This window comes from Melopsittacus undulatus, chromosome Z (assembly GCF_012275295.1).
Source record: "Melopsittacus undulatus isolate bMelUnd1 chromosome Z, bMelUnd1.mat.Z, whole genome shotgun sequence".
In the NCBI taxonomy this organism is placed as follows: Eukaryota; Metazoa; Chordata; class Aves; order Psittaciformes; family Psittaculidae; genus Melopsittacus; species Melopsittacus undulatus.
This window is the reverse complement of record NC_047557.1, coordinates 60,736,351-60,751,857: the sequence shown is the minus strand read 5'-3', so window position 1 is coordinate 60,751,857 and position 15,507 is coordinate 60,736,351. Positions and strand designations below refer to the sequence as shown.

The 15,507-nt window shown below is 52.2% G+C and overlaps 1 protein-coding gene across 1 annotated transcript; it reads left to right on the top strand.

Moving 5' to 3' along the window:
• The first annotated feature begins 880 nt into the window (after positions 1–880).
• Positions 881–3,944, top strand: FOXE1 (forkhead box E1). The gene has a single exon (XM_034072860.1). The coding sequence runs from the start codon at positions 881–883 to the stop codon at positions 1,778–1,780; it is 900 nt and encodes a 299-aa protein (XP_033928751.1). The 3' UTR covers positions 1,781–3,944.
• The last annotated feature ends 11,563 nt before the right edge of the window (positions 3,945–15,507 follow it).

The window sequence follows — 15,507 nt, the reverse complement described above, 5'->3', positions numbered from 1 at the left end:
GATCTGACCCTCAGCCCCAACTATCTGAGCAAGTAGGAGAGAGTTGACAGGTAGGTAATGTCCCAGCCACAGCCAGTGGAAGGATCCTTCCTAGTTGGAAGGATCATTTATCTGGAGATCCTGTGACACAAGGATCAACGACGAGCAGGTCTGACCAGGGGTAAAACAAAGCACGAGAGTCCAGCTGTGTGCCGAATTACTGTAGGGGACTGGAGGTGAGAGCCCCATTCTGACCGTATCTTACATAGCAACTCGGCACTCCAATTGTGCTGTGCAAGCACACACTTACTATCTCTCCCCACACACATCTGTCACCGGGTTGAGGGGGTAGCAACGTTTATTTCGTTTCTGCCTCTTCACTACCGTGAAGAAGTGTAGGGCTGCTCGGGCGACGCTTCCCAGTGCCGCCGACAGTCAGCATCCAGGCGGACAGCTGCGGCCGCGCACCACACCGCACCTCGCCTCCCCTCAGCCGCCTGGCGAACCGTCTCGGAGCCGCTCAGGAGTGGATCTGGAAATGCCCATGCCGCGACACCGCACCGGGACACGGGAGACCCTCCCGCTCCGCCCGCTGCTTGCTGCTTGCTGAGCGCTCCTAACGACAGCAGGAGGGATAGCGGCGCCCCGATGGCGCTGGGGATGAGGACCACGGGAGGGGAACGGGGACCGCGAGAGGGGGGCTGGCGCTGCCCCTGCCCGTTACCGCGGCGGCGGCGGCGGCACGCCCGGCCCTGCCCGCGCCTCCCGGGCTGCGGGGCGTTGCAGGGGGAGTGCCGGCCGTCCGGGCGCGGAGCCGCCGGACACCGCCGCATAAAAGCCGCAGCGGCGCCGAGCTGCGCCTCTTCGGCTCGGCCCGGCGCGGGGCCGCCCCGACGGCCGCATGACAGCCGAGAGCCGGCTGCCGCCGGGCCCCCCGCCGCTGCCGCCGCTGCCGCCGCTGCCCCCGCCGCTGAAGGCGGACGCTGCGCCGCAGGGGCAGGAGGCGGCGGCGGCGTTGGGGGCGCGGGGCGGCCGACGGCGGCGCAAGCGCCCTGCGGAGCGGGGCAAACCGCCCTACAGTTACATCGCCCTCATCGCTATGGCCATCGGGCAAGCGCCCGAGCGGCGACTGACGTTGGGAGGCATCTATCGCTTTATCACCGAGCGCTTCCCTTTCTACCGCGATAGCCCCCGCAAGTGGCAGAACAGCATCCGTCACAACCTCACCCTCAACGACTGCTTCGTCAAGGTGCCGCGGGAGCCCGGCCGCCCTGGCAAGGGCAACTACTGGACGCTGGACCCTCACGCCCGCGACATGTTCGAGAGCGGCTCCTTCCTCCGTCGCAGGAAGCGCTTCAAACGCAGCGATCTCTCCACCTACCCGGCCTTCCTCGCCGAGCGCCCCGACGAGCCCTGCCGCCTCTTCCCGCTGTCCGCCCCGCCGCCCGCGGCCGACCTGCCCCCGGCACCCCCCGCTGCTTCATGTTCCTTCGCCGCCGCCGCCGTTGCCTTCCCCCCGCAGAGCTGCGCCGCCGCCCTGCCGCACGGATACGCCCCGCTGCCCCCCGGCCCCGCGCCTTACGCACCGGGAGGTCCCGGTCAGCTGTACACGCCGTCGGGGCGCATCGTGCTGCCCGCCTCGCCGCCAGCCCCCGCCGGGCTCTACGGGCGCCGCTCTCCCGTGCCGTACCCGCCGCTGCCACACGTCTACGGAGCCGGCGGACAGCTGGGCGCCGCCGATCCCGGGCAGCGGCACGGAGCTTACCCCGGCGGCCAAGACAGGTTCGTCCCGCCGCTCTGACGCAGCGCCGGAGAGGCCGGGCGGCCCGACGGCGGGTACCGGAGCCCGGGAGAGAGCCAGCTGCGGGGTTCGCCAGGCGCTGCTGGACCAGCGGCCCTCCGGGAAGATGCTGGAAGACTTTGGTCTGCGGCTCTGCATCATGCCACCTGCCCGAGACTCCCGGCGAGGAGCGCTGCCGCCAGCCGTGCGGACCTGCGGGACCCTGCTCAGCCCTGTCTGCTCTCTCCAGAGAAGCCCTAGGGGCTCCCAAGTGCCTGGATGGGGCAAACAGCCCTTTCCTTCTCTATTGCCTTTTCTGGGGCAGGTGCCCAATGCTTCCTGACAGGTTTTCACCCCTCCAGCACCCCTCCAGCTGGGCTCCCTGGTCTGTCCAAGAAGATCTCACTTTTAACAACCTCCTCGCTGTTAATGATTTGATTTACAGAACTAAATGTCTGCTGTGGTGGGGGATGAGGGAGGCAGGAGAAAGCATTACCCAGCCTCGCATAGCCAGAGTTATAAAAGTGGGATGTGTGACACTAATGTGGCTGCTTGTCCCTCATGGTGCACAAGGCTATTGTGGTGATGCCAGGCTTTGCACCAACAACCAACAGGACCAGGGCTGGGAAGGTTTGGGTGCTGGGGTTGCAGCCAAACACGGGAAGTAAAATCCTGACGGGAGTCGTGCTCTGTGTTGTAGCAGTGGGAAAAGGTGGGACTGGAAGTATAAAAACTTTTACTGTGAGCATGTTCAGCCCCTGGAAGAGGGAGTCAGTGAGGTCCTGGGCTCTCTGTCCTTCAGGGTCTTCCCAACTTGATTGCACAGAGCCTGAGTGACCTGACCTGTCTTTGGAGTTGGATCCACCATTGAACTTGGACCTGCTTTGAGTGGAGATCTAGTCCAGAGGTCTGTGGAGGTCCGTATATCCTAAATTACTTTGATCTTAACATCAGCGTAGCTCTGTAACCTAGCAAAATCAGCACCCAGGGGGAAACCCTTCCTTCCTGAAATGAGCAAGAGTGGCAGGACATGGTGCCTTTTTATCTTTGATTGCTCCCTTGTCAAGGCATAGCTGGAAAAAAGGCTAGAGGAAAACACGGAGAGGGAACCACTGATAGGAACAGCTGTGAAGGGCTTGAAAATAGATCCATGGGGAAACTCATGAAAATCCCCCTCAACAGATCCTGCCACCCCTGAAAGTTTCCCAGTGAGACAGTGGATGCCCTGGGCTCTGTCAGGGGCTGTGAGCGGAGAGGGGCAGATATAGTGCTGCTACCACCCAAATCTCTTTAGACAGCTTCTTTTTCCTGTGGAGGTGGGACCATGTGTGATTGGGGCCAGGAGGAGGTTGGTGAGGGGTGATCCAGAGTGGTGGGAGCAGCAATGAAGAGAAGTGGGTGGAAAGTGCAGCCAGAGCCTCAGCAGGGGCTTTGGAAGAGCAGTGGGGGTGCACATACACCAGGGTCTCTTCCCACCACAAAAGGGTACAGATCATAGTATAACTTAGGCTGGGAGAGGCGTTGGGAAGCTTCTGTTCCATGGTTGTGTTCAAAGGATCGTCAGCTATAACCTGTAGTTTGCTCAAGCCTGTTGAAGTGCGTCCTGAAAACCTCCAGGGTTGGAGACAGCACTGTTTCTTCAGGCAACCTGGCTGCCCTCATGGGGGAGAAGTTTCTCCTTTTATCCACTCAGCACCTCTCCAGTCTCTTTTCATGTCCACTCTCTTGTCCTGCTGCTATGCACTGCTACAGAGAGCTCCAATCCCATGAAGACACCTGTACTTTCTGCTCCATGGAGAATTTTTCACATGAGCTCATCAGCAGGATGAAATCTGTGTGGACGCAGGTTCTTCTCTGTGTGCTATACTCCAGGTATCCAAGTGGGACATGAGAGGGAGGAAACAGAGTGGGGTGGGAAGGTGTTTGAGTGTTCCTGCAGAACAGTTTGGGGTAGAGGAGGCTAAAGCTCTCTGCAGTAGGTGAACATGAGGAGTTGCCTTCCTTGGGATTCTGAAGTAGGAAATGAGTCTTGGATTCAGGGCACCTACTCCTCTCTCAGAGATAGGGACGGTACATCCTGGGTGAGCTACCTTGTGGGCTGAGGCTGGGGCTGGGCTGGTGCTGCTGATCCTGGTCCATCTGGACCTTTTCTGTGGTACTGCAGGAAGCTGCAGCCTGTACACGGAGCTGGGGAGGTCGCATTGCATTGCATTGCTGCCTGGGGGGGAGGGGGGGGAGAGGGGGGATGCACGAAGCAGCAAGCGCAGCCATCATTCCCATCCTCGGTGCGGTGAGGTGAATCAGACGGTTTCCATCCTCATTTTCCCTCCTGAAGAGCTGTATTTTCTCTTCCAATGTCCTTCCTGGTCTTGGCATGTCTATAAGCTTCTTCCACCCTCGGTAGAGCAGAGTCCTGCCTCTGCAGCTTGGCTACCTCAGTGTAGGGCAGGTCTCCTCGGCTGCTGTGCCAGCTCGTCTCCCCACTTCCCTGTCACCAGCTGGAAGAGAAGTGAGTCTGCCAGCTCTTAGCTTTGTGACAGCTGCCTGCTGGCTCTCTGCCTGTCTCTCCTGCAAGGACTGCACTGCACCCCTTTGTTGGCAGGTTTGCTAGCTGCTTTGGGGGGTAGCCGGGAGAGGAATTGTCCTGCCTTAATGCCTTCCTTTCTTCCTTCCTGTCGGAGCAGCTATCAGTGTGGACTGGATTGTTTCCCGGAGTATAGAGGTCTTCTGGCCCTTGTTCCCCATTATTTCAACCTGTTTTTTCTCTTTGCACCAGCCCTGGTGCTAGTCTTAAGTTTCAGTCTAACAAAAAGGCATCACTGGCGATACAGGTCTTGTGCAATCTGCTCCTGAACTCAGCTTCTGCAGCAAGTTCAGGGAGCAGAACTCAGTGTCTGGAGGACATGCATGATAGAACTTGATGACTTAGAAGGCACAAATTGGGTAGGTTTGGTTGTGTATTGTTTGTGGATAAGGTCTAGATGCTTGTTATTTCTCTCCAGACCTTTTATTACCTGCAAGCTAGGGAAACCAGACATACACAGAAAGCATGCTTTCTGCAGCAGGTACAGTGGTGAGCCTGTTGCACAAGGACCTGAGACACATGGCCACAAACTGCATAAACTTCAGCCACAAGCAGCTGGAAACCATGGACAAGAGCTTTGTGCTTAGTAATGAGCTATATGGACGCTTTGAAGAACTCCAAATCTGCGCAGGGTCTCCCCTTGGGGGTTTTCAATATGAAAGTTGACCATGCTATACCTGCCCTGTGCTAGTGCTGGCAATGCTCCAATCTCCTGCTCGCAGCAAGCGTGGAGGCTCTGGAGATCCATTCCCACCAGTGCCGCTATGGTTTTGTGGCTATTGCAACCTCCCCAGGCTGCCGTGCAGGCTCAGGAGCAGCGGGTGCGCTGAACATCACACATCTGTCCAGGCTCTACCCTGTGCTGGTGCATGTGGCTGTGTGTCTCCTGCGTGACCACTGACAGAGGAAGATACAAGTTTTTGTGTCCTTTCAGAGCCATGGGGCTGAGCCTGCCTGTGAGGATATGGGGATATGCCGTGGGGATATGCTAGACAATTGGATCTCAATGTATGCTTGTTCCACGGGGATATGTTAAACATTTGGATCTCAATGTATTTTTGCCTGGCACTTTGCTTGTCATTTTCAGGCACTGTCCAAAATCAGGAAAATTTTGATTTCTGGAAGCTTTATTATAAATATCAGAGGGCCTTCCTTTTAGCACAGTTAGTCTAAGTTTCAAACTAATATTTTGATTTTTGGAGTAAGTGTCCAGTAGGTTTGGGTTATAACCCTGTAGGCAACACTTAGTGTAAGCACTGATGAGAAGAGAGAAGGGCCTTGAAAGTGCTCAGAGCCTCTTGGTTCCTGTTCTGTCTGAGGAGTTCTGGTGTGGTCAGGCCCTCTGCTAACTTTAAGAAAGGGGTGGATTGTTAGAGCCTAGGAGAACATTTTATTATGTATCAGAGGTTTTTTTGTATTTACTCTTCTACTTACAATGGAAATAAATTTTTTTTGTCCTGTTTGTAATAAAGTGTCTCTGGGAGTTTTTTCCCTACACTCCTAAGACCAGGAGAGTGATGATACAAAGCAAGATGCATGCCACATGCTGCTCCTTGCATTTTGCTGTGTCTGCTTTGCGTTGGCTTTTCTTGATCTGCTGGGATTGCTGAAGACATCGGAGGGAGGGGATGGCAATGCCAGGCCGGGGGTGGCTTACCAAGCTCCTGCAACCACTCAGGTCACCAGTCTGCTCTCCGGTCTCCCATCAGGCAATAAATGTGCCCCAGACATCAATGCATGAAGCTGCAGCCCAGCCGTGTACCTTTGCTAAAAAGGGGCAGGTATGGAAGCTAAGGTTGTTACCTGCATAAGGAACACAAGCTGAGAAGTGGGTGAGGGAATTGTGGCTGCTGTTAATGACTTTCTGATTGCTCCAGCTTGGAGCCAGGCCAGCTGGAAAAGATTTACTGTTGGAAACAGCATTGCGTTACCTGTCCTGTGGCAGCAGCACCAAAAATGTTTGGTCTGCCTCCCTGCACCCCAGGAAGGTGAGGATTGTTGGCTATAGAGGTGCAGTTCCTGCAGCTGCAGGCTGACACCACGTTCACCTTGTGCAGCAGCAGCATCTGTAGGAACAATTCACCAAGCAACGACTCTAGCTAATGCAGGGTGCAACAGGAGCAGCTCCACACCTTGGGGCAATGATCTGGCTTGCACATGGCAAAGATACTGGCAGATGCTGCCCATTCTCCTGCTGAAAGGGTGGTGACCGGCTTCCCAAGGGGTTTCGGGGAAAGCTGGTGCTCTGTCAGTAGCCCAAGCTGCCTGAAGGGTTATGAATGAGACAGAAACAAGTAGTTTAATTTGCTAAGTGATCAAAAAGCAGATAGTATCTTCTTCAATAGCTGTAGGACTCCCAGGTATGATTTGAATTAGATGACCTTTAAGGTCCCTTTCAACCCAAAGCATTCTGTGATTCTGTGATTTATCTGCCTTTGGAGGAAGCCAAGAAGTGCATCAAATTTATGAGAAGGAGTGTGCAGGGAAGGCAGCTGCCATTTGTCCAGGAGAGAGTATCTTGGAGGGAGTCCAAAACTCTGTAAGTTGTAGTTGGAGATCAGTCTGTGTGGCTGGAGATGAGCTTTAGCTGCATGGTCTAGCTGCATCTGTTACCAAGGACTGTGATGCTGGCATTAGTGCTGGCATAGAGACAATGTCCCACTCATGCAGCACCTTGATATGAACTCATGTGAGCACAGGAAAGCTGATGCTCTCTGGGAGACTGAATGTACAGAATTTTGGTGTATGGGGGTACAGTGGCCCAGGCTGGCACAGAGAATAGCTTCAGACTCTTGTCTTTACGTATGCCTGGAGCCCAGATTCATAGGAGGCATCATCTAGACAACAAAGCTGATTTCTCAGCTCACTTTTCCTGTTTGTATTTGTCTTCTCCCTATCAGAGGCCAAGAAGTCAAGGTAGGAGATGGTGGCATCAGCTGTACTTGGAAGCCAGGGTTATTTCTGGGAGCTACTTGAAGATCTGGAGCAGTCACCTGAATGTCTGTGTGAGCACACTGAGAGGGAAGGATCAGGAACCTTCTATTGGGTGATAGGGTTTAGTGTGAGGTGTCCCTGCCCATGGCAGGGGGTTGGAACTGGATGATCTTAAGGTTCTTTCCAACCCTAACTATTTTATGATTCTATAATTCTATTCCTCCCTCAGGAAGAAGGAACATGCAGCCTAACAGCCTTCATCCGTGGAAGAGGAAGGGCATCCACAAAGGAAACAGGACCCACTTCCAGTGGGATACGGGTCTCGGGGGCTTTTAAAATCCAACACCAACATTATCACCAGAGGTGCTTGACAGCTCTGGACCAGGCTGAAATACTGATTCAACATGAATCTTGGTCTTGGAGTTTACTCAGGTTTGTTTCTGTATGTATGTTGTTTTTCAGTGGTTCCCAAATTGGTTTGGTTTTCTGGTTGGTTGGTTGGCTTGGGGGTTTGTTTTGGGTTTTTTTCTGTTCTTGTTTTCAATAAAATTGCCTTTACTTGAATAACATGGGTTTGCACTCCTACAGCAACAAGTGACTGACTGCTGCAGTAGGCTGGGACCCATGCAATTGCCATGGAGTCACAGGCAATTCAAGCCATGAAGAATAAATAATTGTTATCAGTATAAAAGAAAGCAGATATAAGTGCTAGTTATCTTATTACTGACTGCTGTCACAGCCAAGCAAACTAAAATCAGCTCAGGCCAAGACAAGATCAGTCAAGACTCAGTCCTCTGCACTGTGAGGTCAACACAAAGCCATAGCCTCTGAAAAGCAATATATTTGGAAGCTGCATTCAAGACCAGGTCCTGTGTACAATGACAACCAAAGACCCCACACCAGTGGGCTGGGAGAGGACTGCCTCTTACACGGGCCAGGTTTATTATTCTTTCTGTGTGTCTCAGGGCTCTACATCTGTGTGGCCTGGTCTGCTATGCTGCAAGCAGCAGAGCCTGGGGGTTTAAGTAAGACAGGGACAGTTCTTCTCTGCTGGGGCTGTATCCACTGGCACCAACCCAGACTCCCTGCTGTGAGATGTAGGCTGGGAGCAGGGCTGGAGGCAGGGAAACATGGAGAGGCAATGGACATCTCAGCACCTCAACTGTTACTGTATGTTTTCTGCTGGCCAGCAATCAGCTACGTGTGATTTTGCAGAAGAAAGAGTGGGAGAAATTGCAGCCCTGTATGTGAGAGCTCCCACCAGTGTGGGATCCTGACACCAATGCAGTGGGAAGGAAAAGCAGAGGGGAGACACAGAAGTTCTCAGAAAGACCTGTCTGATCTTGTGGTTGCCGAGGTTTAATCATAGAAAGGGCAGACTGGTTTTTTCTTTCACTAAGTGAGCTGCAGCTAATGTAAATTCTTTGCCTGAGCACAGTCAGTGGCACAGCACAGCCTGAATTGTGCACTTGAGCACTTGAGCAAAAATGCTTTTTAGCAAATGCACTTTATATTGACTGGAGTAATTATCCTAGATGCAGGAAAAATTGCAGCAGCAAGGTCTCCAAACCCTGGCCCTTTGCTATGCACGTAGCACCTCAATATGCTCTGAGAGCTCTAGCAGGTGAGGTTTGGCTGCTTGAAAGGGAAGTGGACTGGTGGTCACATGAAAATTCCCTATTCTTCAGGTATCCTCTCATAAAGGCTGACCTCACCATGGCTCTGTTCTCTAGGCAATAGCAGAAATAACTGAGTTGGCCACAGATGCCTAGTGAGTGGTCCCACTCTGTGTGAGAGGCTGTGCCTGGAGTGCTATTGTTAACAAAGCAGAGGAATATTCACAGCTTGGACTTTTTATGCAGGGAATCAGAATCACAGAATGGTTTGGATTGGCAGGAAACTTAAAGCTCATCCAGTTCCAACCCCCTGCCATGGGCAGGACACCTTCCACTAAAGCAGGTTGCTCAAAGCCCGATCCAGCCTGGCCGTGAACACTGCCAGGGATGGGGCAGCCACAGCTTCTCTGGGCAACCTGTGCCAGCGCCTCAGCACCCTCACAGGGAAGAATTTCTACCTTATATCTGATCTATATCTACCCTCTTTGGACTTAAAGTCATTCCCCCTTTCCGGTCACTACATGCTCTTGTAAAAAGTCCCTCTCCAGCTTTCTTGTAGGCCCCCTTTAGGCACTGGAAACTGCTCTAAGGTCTTCCCAGAGCCTTCTCTTCTCCAGGCTGAACAAATCCAACTCTGTCAACCTGTTTCCATAGCAGAGGTGCTCCAGCTCTCTGATCATTTTCATGGTGCTCCTCTGGACTTGCTCCAACAGTTCCATGTCCCTCCTGTGCAGGGATCCCAGAGCTTAACACATTCATTTAGATTAAAAAAAAAAAAGGAAGTCATGTTGTGAAGAACAGTTTTTCCTCTTGGAAACAGTTTTTCCTCTGACCTATTTCATCTCCATGGAGGGTGAAGATCCCTTTTCTTCTAAATTAAAGAAAGAAGAAAGCCTGACTTGAAGCAACCATAGAACCACAGAATCATAGTACAGTTAGGGTTGGAAAGGACCTTTAAGATCATCCAGTTCCAAACCCAGGCCATGAGCAGGGACACCTCACACTAAACCATATCACCCAAGGCTTTGTCCAACCTGGTCTTGAACACTGACAGGGATGAAGCATTCACAACTTCCCTGGGCAACCCATTCCAGTACCTCACCACCCTCACAGTAAAGAAATTCTTCCTTATACCCCATCTAAACCTCTGCTGTTTAAGTTTCAACCCATTACCCCTTGTCCTGTCACTACAGACCCTAATGAATAGTCCCTCCCCAGCATCCCTGTAGGCCCCCTTCAGATACTGGAAGGCTGCTATGAGGTCTCCATGCAGCCTTCTCTTCTCCAGGCTGAACAGCCCCAACTTTCTCAGCCTTTGTATGGGAGGTGCTCCAGTCCCCTGATCATCCTCGTGGCCTCCTCTGGATTTGTTTTAACAGTTCCATGTCCTTTTTATGTTGAGGACACCAGAACTGCACACAATACTCCAAGTGAGGTCTCACAAGAGCAGAGTAGAGGGGCAGGATCACCTCCTTCGACCTGCTGGTCACGCTCCTCATGATGCAGCCCAGGATACGGTTGGCTTTCTGGGCTGTGAGTGCACACTGCAGATGGCTCATGTTCAGTTTCTCATTGACCAACACCCCCAAGTCCTTCTCCGCAGGACTACCATGAATTTCCTTTTTGCCCAACCTGTAGCTGTGCCTGGGATTGCTCCCACCCAGGTGTAGGACCTTGCACTTGGCATGGTTGAACTTCATGAGGTTGGCATCAGCCCACCTCACAAGTGTGTCAAGGTCCCTCTGGATGGCATTCCTTCCCTCCAGTGTATCAACAGAACCACACAGCTTGGTGTCATCAGCAAACTTGCTGAGGGCACACTCAATCCCACTGTCCATGTCAGCGACAAAGATATTAAACAAGACCGGTCCCAACACCGATCCCTGAGGGACACCACTCGCTACTGCTCCCCAATGGGACATTGAGCCATTGACCACAACTATTTGCATGTGGCCATCCAGACAGCTCTTTATCCACTGAGTGGTCCCTCTATCAAACTGATGTCTCTCCAATTTAGAGACAAGGATGTCGTGTGGGAAAGTGTCAAATGCTTTGCACAAGTCCACGTAGATGATATCAGCTGCTCCAACCCTGCCCATCATTTCTGTAACCCCATCATAGAAGGCAACCAAATTGGTCAGGCAGGATTTTCCCCTACTAAAGCCATGCTGGCTGTCACCAAGCACCTTGTTGTTTTTCCTGTGCCCTAGCATGCCTTCCAGGAGAATCTGCTCCAGGATTTTGCCAGGCACAGAGGTGAGGCTGACTGGTCTGTAATTCCCCGGGTCATCCATTTTCCCCTTCTTGAAAATGGGGGTTATATTTCCCTTTTTCCATTCGTTGGGAATCCCACCTGACTGCCATGATTTTTCAAATATGAGGGACAGTGGCATCAATCACTCCATCATGACACAATAATCAAACCAGGGCAAACGGTTTCAAGCCTTCCCATATGTGTGGGTACAAGATACCACCTCTCTGCCACATCAGGTCTCGACTCCGGTACATTAACGCTACCGGAAGCGCCGCGATTACCACTGTTAGGAAGGGAATCCTCCCTTTTGCATGTCCCACAGCGCCCGGTACCCCGGGAGCGGCGCTGCCGCTAGAGAGCACTGGCGGGCCGCGCTGGGGCTGGGGCCCAGCCTCTAGTTCCGCGCTGCAGCTCTGGTTCTCGGTAATGCTGCCACAGACCGGGGGCTGAGCTGTGAAAACGCGGCGCTGGAGCTGCGGCTCCGGTCTGCAGGTAAACGCGCTGGCAAACGAGGGGTGATTTCCAGGGACATGCAATTCCGTGCTCAAGCCACGTCCCGTGCTTTTGCAGATGACGTGGAAGATGGTGTGTGCAGAAGAGGGCTGAAAGTAGAATCCAAGAATCACAGGATCAACTAGGTAGGTTGGAAAAGAGCTTTAGGCCCAGCCGTCCACCAGCCAGCACTGGAATCAGACCACCGCTAAACCATGTCAGTAGGGGTCTCACCCACACCAGTTTTGAACACTTCCAGGGATGGTGACTTCCCTGGGCAGCTCTTCCAGTCACCTTTTGGTGAAGAGGTTGTTCATTCTATCCAATCTAATCCTCCCCTGGTGTAGCTTGAGGCTGTCACCTCTTGTCCTGCCGCTTGTTACTTGGGGAGAAGAGAAAGACCCCCATCTTGCTCCAACCTCCTTTCAAAGTCATTATTAAGCCTACAAAGATCAAATCACACTGTTTCTCACATGGTCATGTCTTGGTTTCTTTGTTCTCTGTTATCCGTTTTTTTAGTGAAAACCTCAGGCATCTTGTGGGTGACAAAGGCACAATCATGCTAAAAGTTCCAGGTTCAGACAGATGGATTGAGTTTCAGCCAGGGGGCTGAGGAAAGTGGCCATTCACCCTGCTTGATGTGTACAAGCCCACACTTGGAATACTGGATGCAGTTAGGGTAACCCAGTACAAGAAAGACATTGTTATTCTGGAGACCAGCTGAGGCCATAAGATACAGATCTGGAGCATAGGACAGGCTGAGGGAACCAGATTTATTCACCTGGAAAAGAGAAGGCAAGTGTGAAGTCTACTTTGCAGTCCCAGAGAGCTCCAGGGAAGATGGAGCTGGTGGGGTCTTCTCTGAAGTGCACCATCGTGGGGCAAGAAGCAAAGAGCAAAAGCTGTGATGAGGGAAAACTTTCTTCCCTTGCAGTGCCTGGGATGGGCACTTGGGGCCAGTGGTGTCTCTAATGTTGGAAATGGTAGCACTTCGTTGGAAAACCCTCTGAGCAGTCTGGTCAGAGCTGGATGTCCTTTGTGCAGGCGCTTGGTTCAAGATCTCCAGGTACCTCTTCACACTTTTTCCTACAGTTGTACGGTTTCCTGGTGAAACAGGAGAGCCAGGCCAGCAAGAGGAGCACTGCTGAGCTCGGTGGACACATAGCTACGATCCTGGCAGTAATAGAGAGGTGTTTATTCAAATGGTGAACACTGAACAGGAAGGATCAGAGCTTGCACTCTGAGCAAGAAATGATGCCCAAAGAGGGAGTGGGTATTTGCTGTCACCAGGATTTACTACTTGAAGTCAATATTAGTAAATCAACCAGAAAGTTTTCTTATCTCTGCAGGACCAGATTCTTGTGGGGTGGAATGGCTTTTCATTGACCTCTCTCTCTAAGTTGCTGTCCCACTTTTTTCTGCTCAGGCTTACCCATGACTTCTGCTAAGGGCCAGAAAACGCTCCCAGCTCAAAACACCACCCATGAGCAACATCCTGCCACAAATCACTGACTCTCTGTGAATGTGGGGGCACTCCGTTTCACAAGAGCAGTTTGAGAAGCAGGAAGGAGGTTGCACAAACCAAACAACTTCTTCCAGGGAAGAATGTTTCCTGGGAAGATATTGAAGGGTAATTAGCTGTGGACAGAGAAGAGTCTGGTTCTCCTGAGTATGATGTCAACTTCCTTCTCCCTGGCTGTCCTGTCAGCCCTCAGGGTGGCTCCCATGCTCTGCAGGACATGGGGGCAGGATCTGCAGCCCTGAGAGGACCTCACAGCAGTATGGGCAGCCTAAGCCCGTTGAGAACACCAAGCTGTGTCTCATGAATAAGGAGACAATCACAGTGGTCATACCCACTGCATATCATAGCATGCCCGCTTTGGTCTGTGTGGCTCAGGCAGCAGGTCAGAGCATCCTGGAAAAGCCTCATGCAACCCTCTTACACTGTAGTACAGCACAGCAAGGAGAAGAGCATTGTGCCAGGCACTGACTCAGTTCTCTGTGCTTGCCCCACGGCTCAGAAGCCATCTCCCTGCACTTACTCTTCATCATCAAGAAGGCTATAGTCCCAGCCTTCACCTTCAAGTCAGACCCACACCCTGTTTGTCATCCCAAAGGAAGGCATATTCCTTTATTGGACAGGTAAAGACATCTGTTTGGGGCTCAGAAAGGAGGGAAGAGAGGGATAAAGTGATGCACTGTTTGTGAGAAACAGCAGCCTCCCTCTCTATACACAGATCCATTCAGAGAGCAGGACCTACCTCGATGATGGATGCACATGGACCTCTTTGTGTCCAGCTTTGCACCTGCACCCTGTCTGTATACCAAGAGCTCTTTTACCTGACCTCTTATCAGAGAACGAAATGGTGTGTTGGGAGTGAAAGTGCTGTTGAGGAATGTTTTATCTTTTCCTTGTTTATTTTGCGATAAGATTTGTTGCTTGCAGGCGCATCCTTCTTACTGGTTGCCAAAGAACCCAGTTAGATTGAGAGCATCTCTAAGTCAGGGCACACATGCCCTGCGGTGACTGCCATCTCTGCAGAGGTCTTTTCTCTGGTTCCTGGGAGCCTGTGGTCACAGGGAGTTCTCCAGCCTTTGCAGTGCAGGACCATGTGTGTTTCAGCAATGATCATTGCCCCGTGTTCACCCTGCCTCACTCTGCCAGGCCTTTGCCACCTCTTGCACCTCCACTTAAACACTGGAGAAGGAAGGTTACGGTTGTTTTGTGCCCTCCATGACCGACAGGAGGGTTAATTTTCTTCCTAGTAGCTGGCACAGTGCTATATTTCAGCTTTAGTCTGAGAACAATGCTGGTAACACACCGCTAGTTCAGTTATTGCTCAGTAGCACTTACCCTGATCAAGGGCTTTTCAATCTTTCATGTTCTGTCCGGGGAAGTGGAAGGAGATGTTGTGTGAGTGACTGCGTGGTGCTGAGTTACCAGCTGGGCTTAAACCATGACAGTAAGAGACCTTGCTCTTTTCCCAGAGGTATAAGTCACTCAAGCTTGCATTAGCTGAGATGTCTGTGGAGACTGAAATGTCACCAGGATACATGTATAGAGAGACCCATCGCTCCAGAAGCTGCCTGTGGGGAATGGGCTGCGTTTGCTTTGTTATGGCACTGCTGGATGCTTTTTGTTTTGACACCCACCAAATGCTTTAGGGCTTCTGGTGGTGTAACTGCAGGGGTCATCCCAGGGTTTCAGACTGAGGAGGCTGTGCCCCTCAGTGTGACATCCCTGGGACCAAAGCAGGGGCATGACTCAGTGATGTCCATCCTGTCACTGGAGAGACAGTGTTACTTGTGTCACTGGTGACATACCACATCTGCTGAGACACAGAGACTTGCAGGGCTCTGGGACAGCAGCAGTGACATCCCTGAAGCCACAAAAAAGTCCTTAAATCACTCAAATGGAGGCCTGGCCAGCGTGGGAGACAGGCCTTGGTAAGACAGATAATGGCAAGAGACCTCCATCCCACATCAGGAGAAGAAAGACCCCTCGTGTCAGTTTATTACAGGAACATAAGACAGACATCTCCCCAGCCATGCACAGAAGAGAAGACCACAAAACCCGAAATGTGGGCCAAGAGGCACCCCATTCCTTCATGGCTTTAGGAGAAACTCTGTGTGTGAGGCTGCGGAGACAAGGGCACAGAGAGGTTCCTGTCTTTGCCCCAGATGCCATTTCCTAGCATGTTGCACTCAGATCTGTTTGCAACCATCTTCTGTTTGCTTGAATGCAGTGGCTCACCAAGCTTGCAGTGAGGCTGCCCAGAAACTGAAACCAAAATGGTTTCCAGGCTTTAGGAAACCAAGCTGTTTACTGGGAGGGAAAGAGACTATAAGAAAGACTTCAGACTTCAGA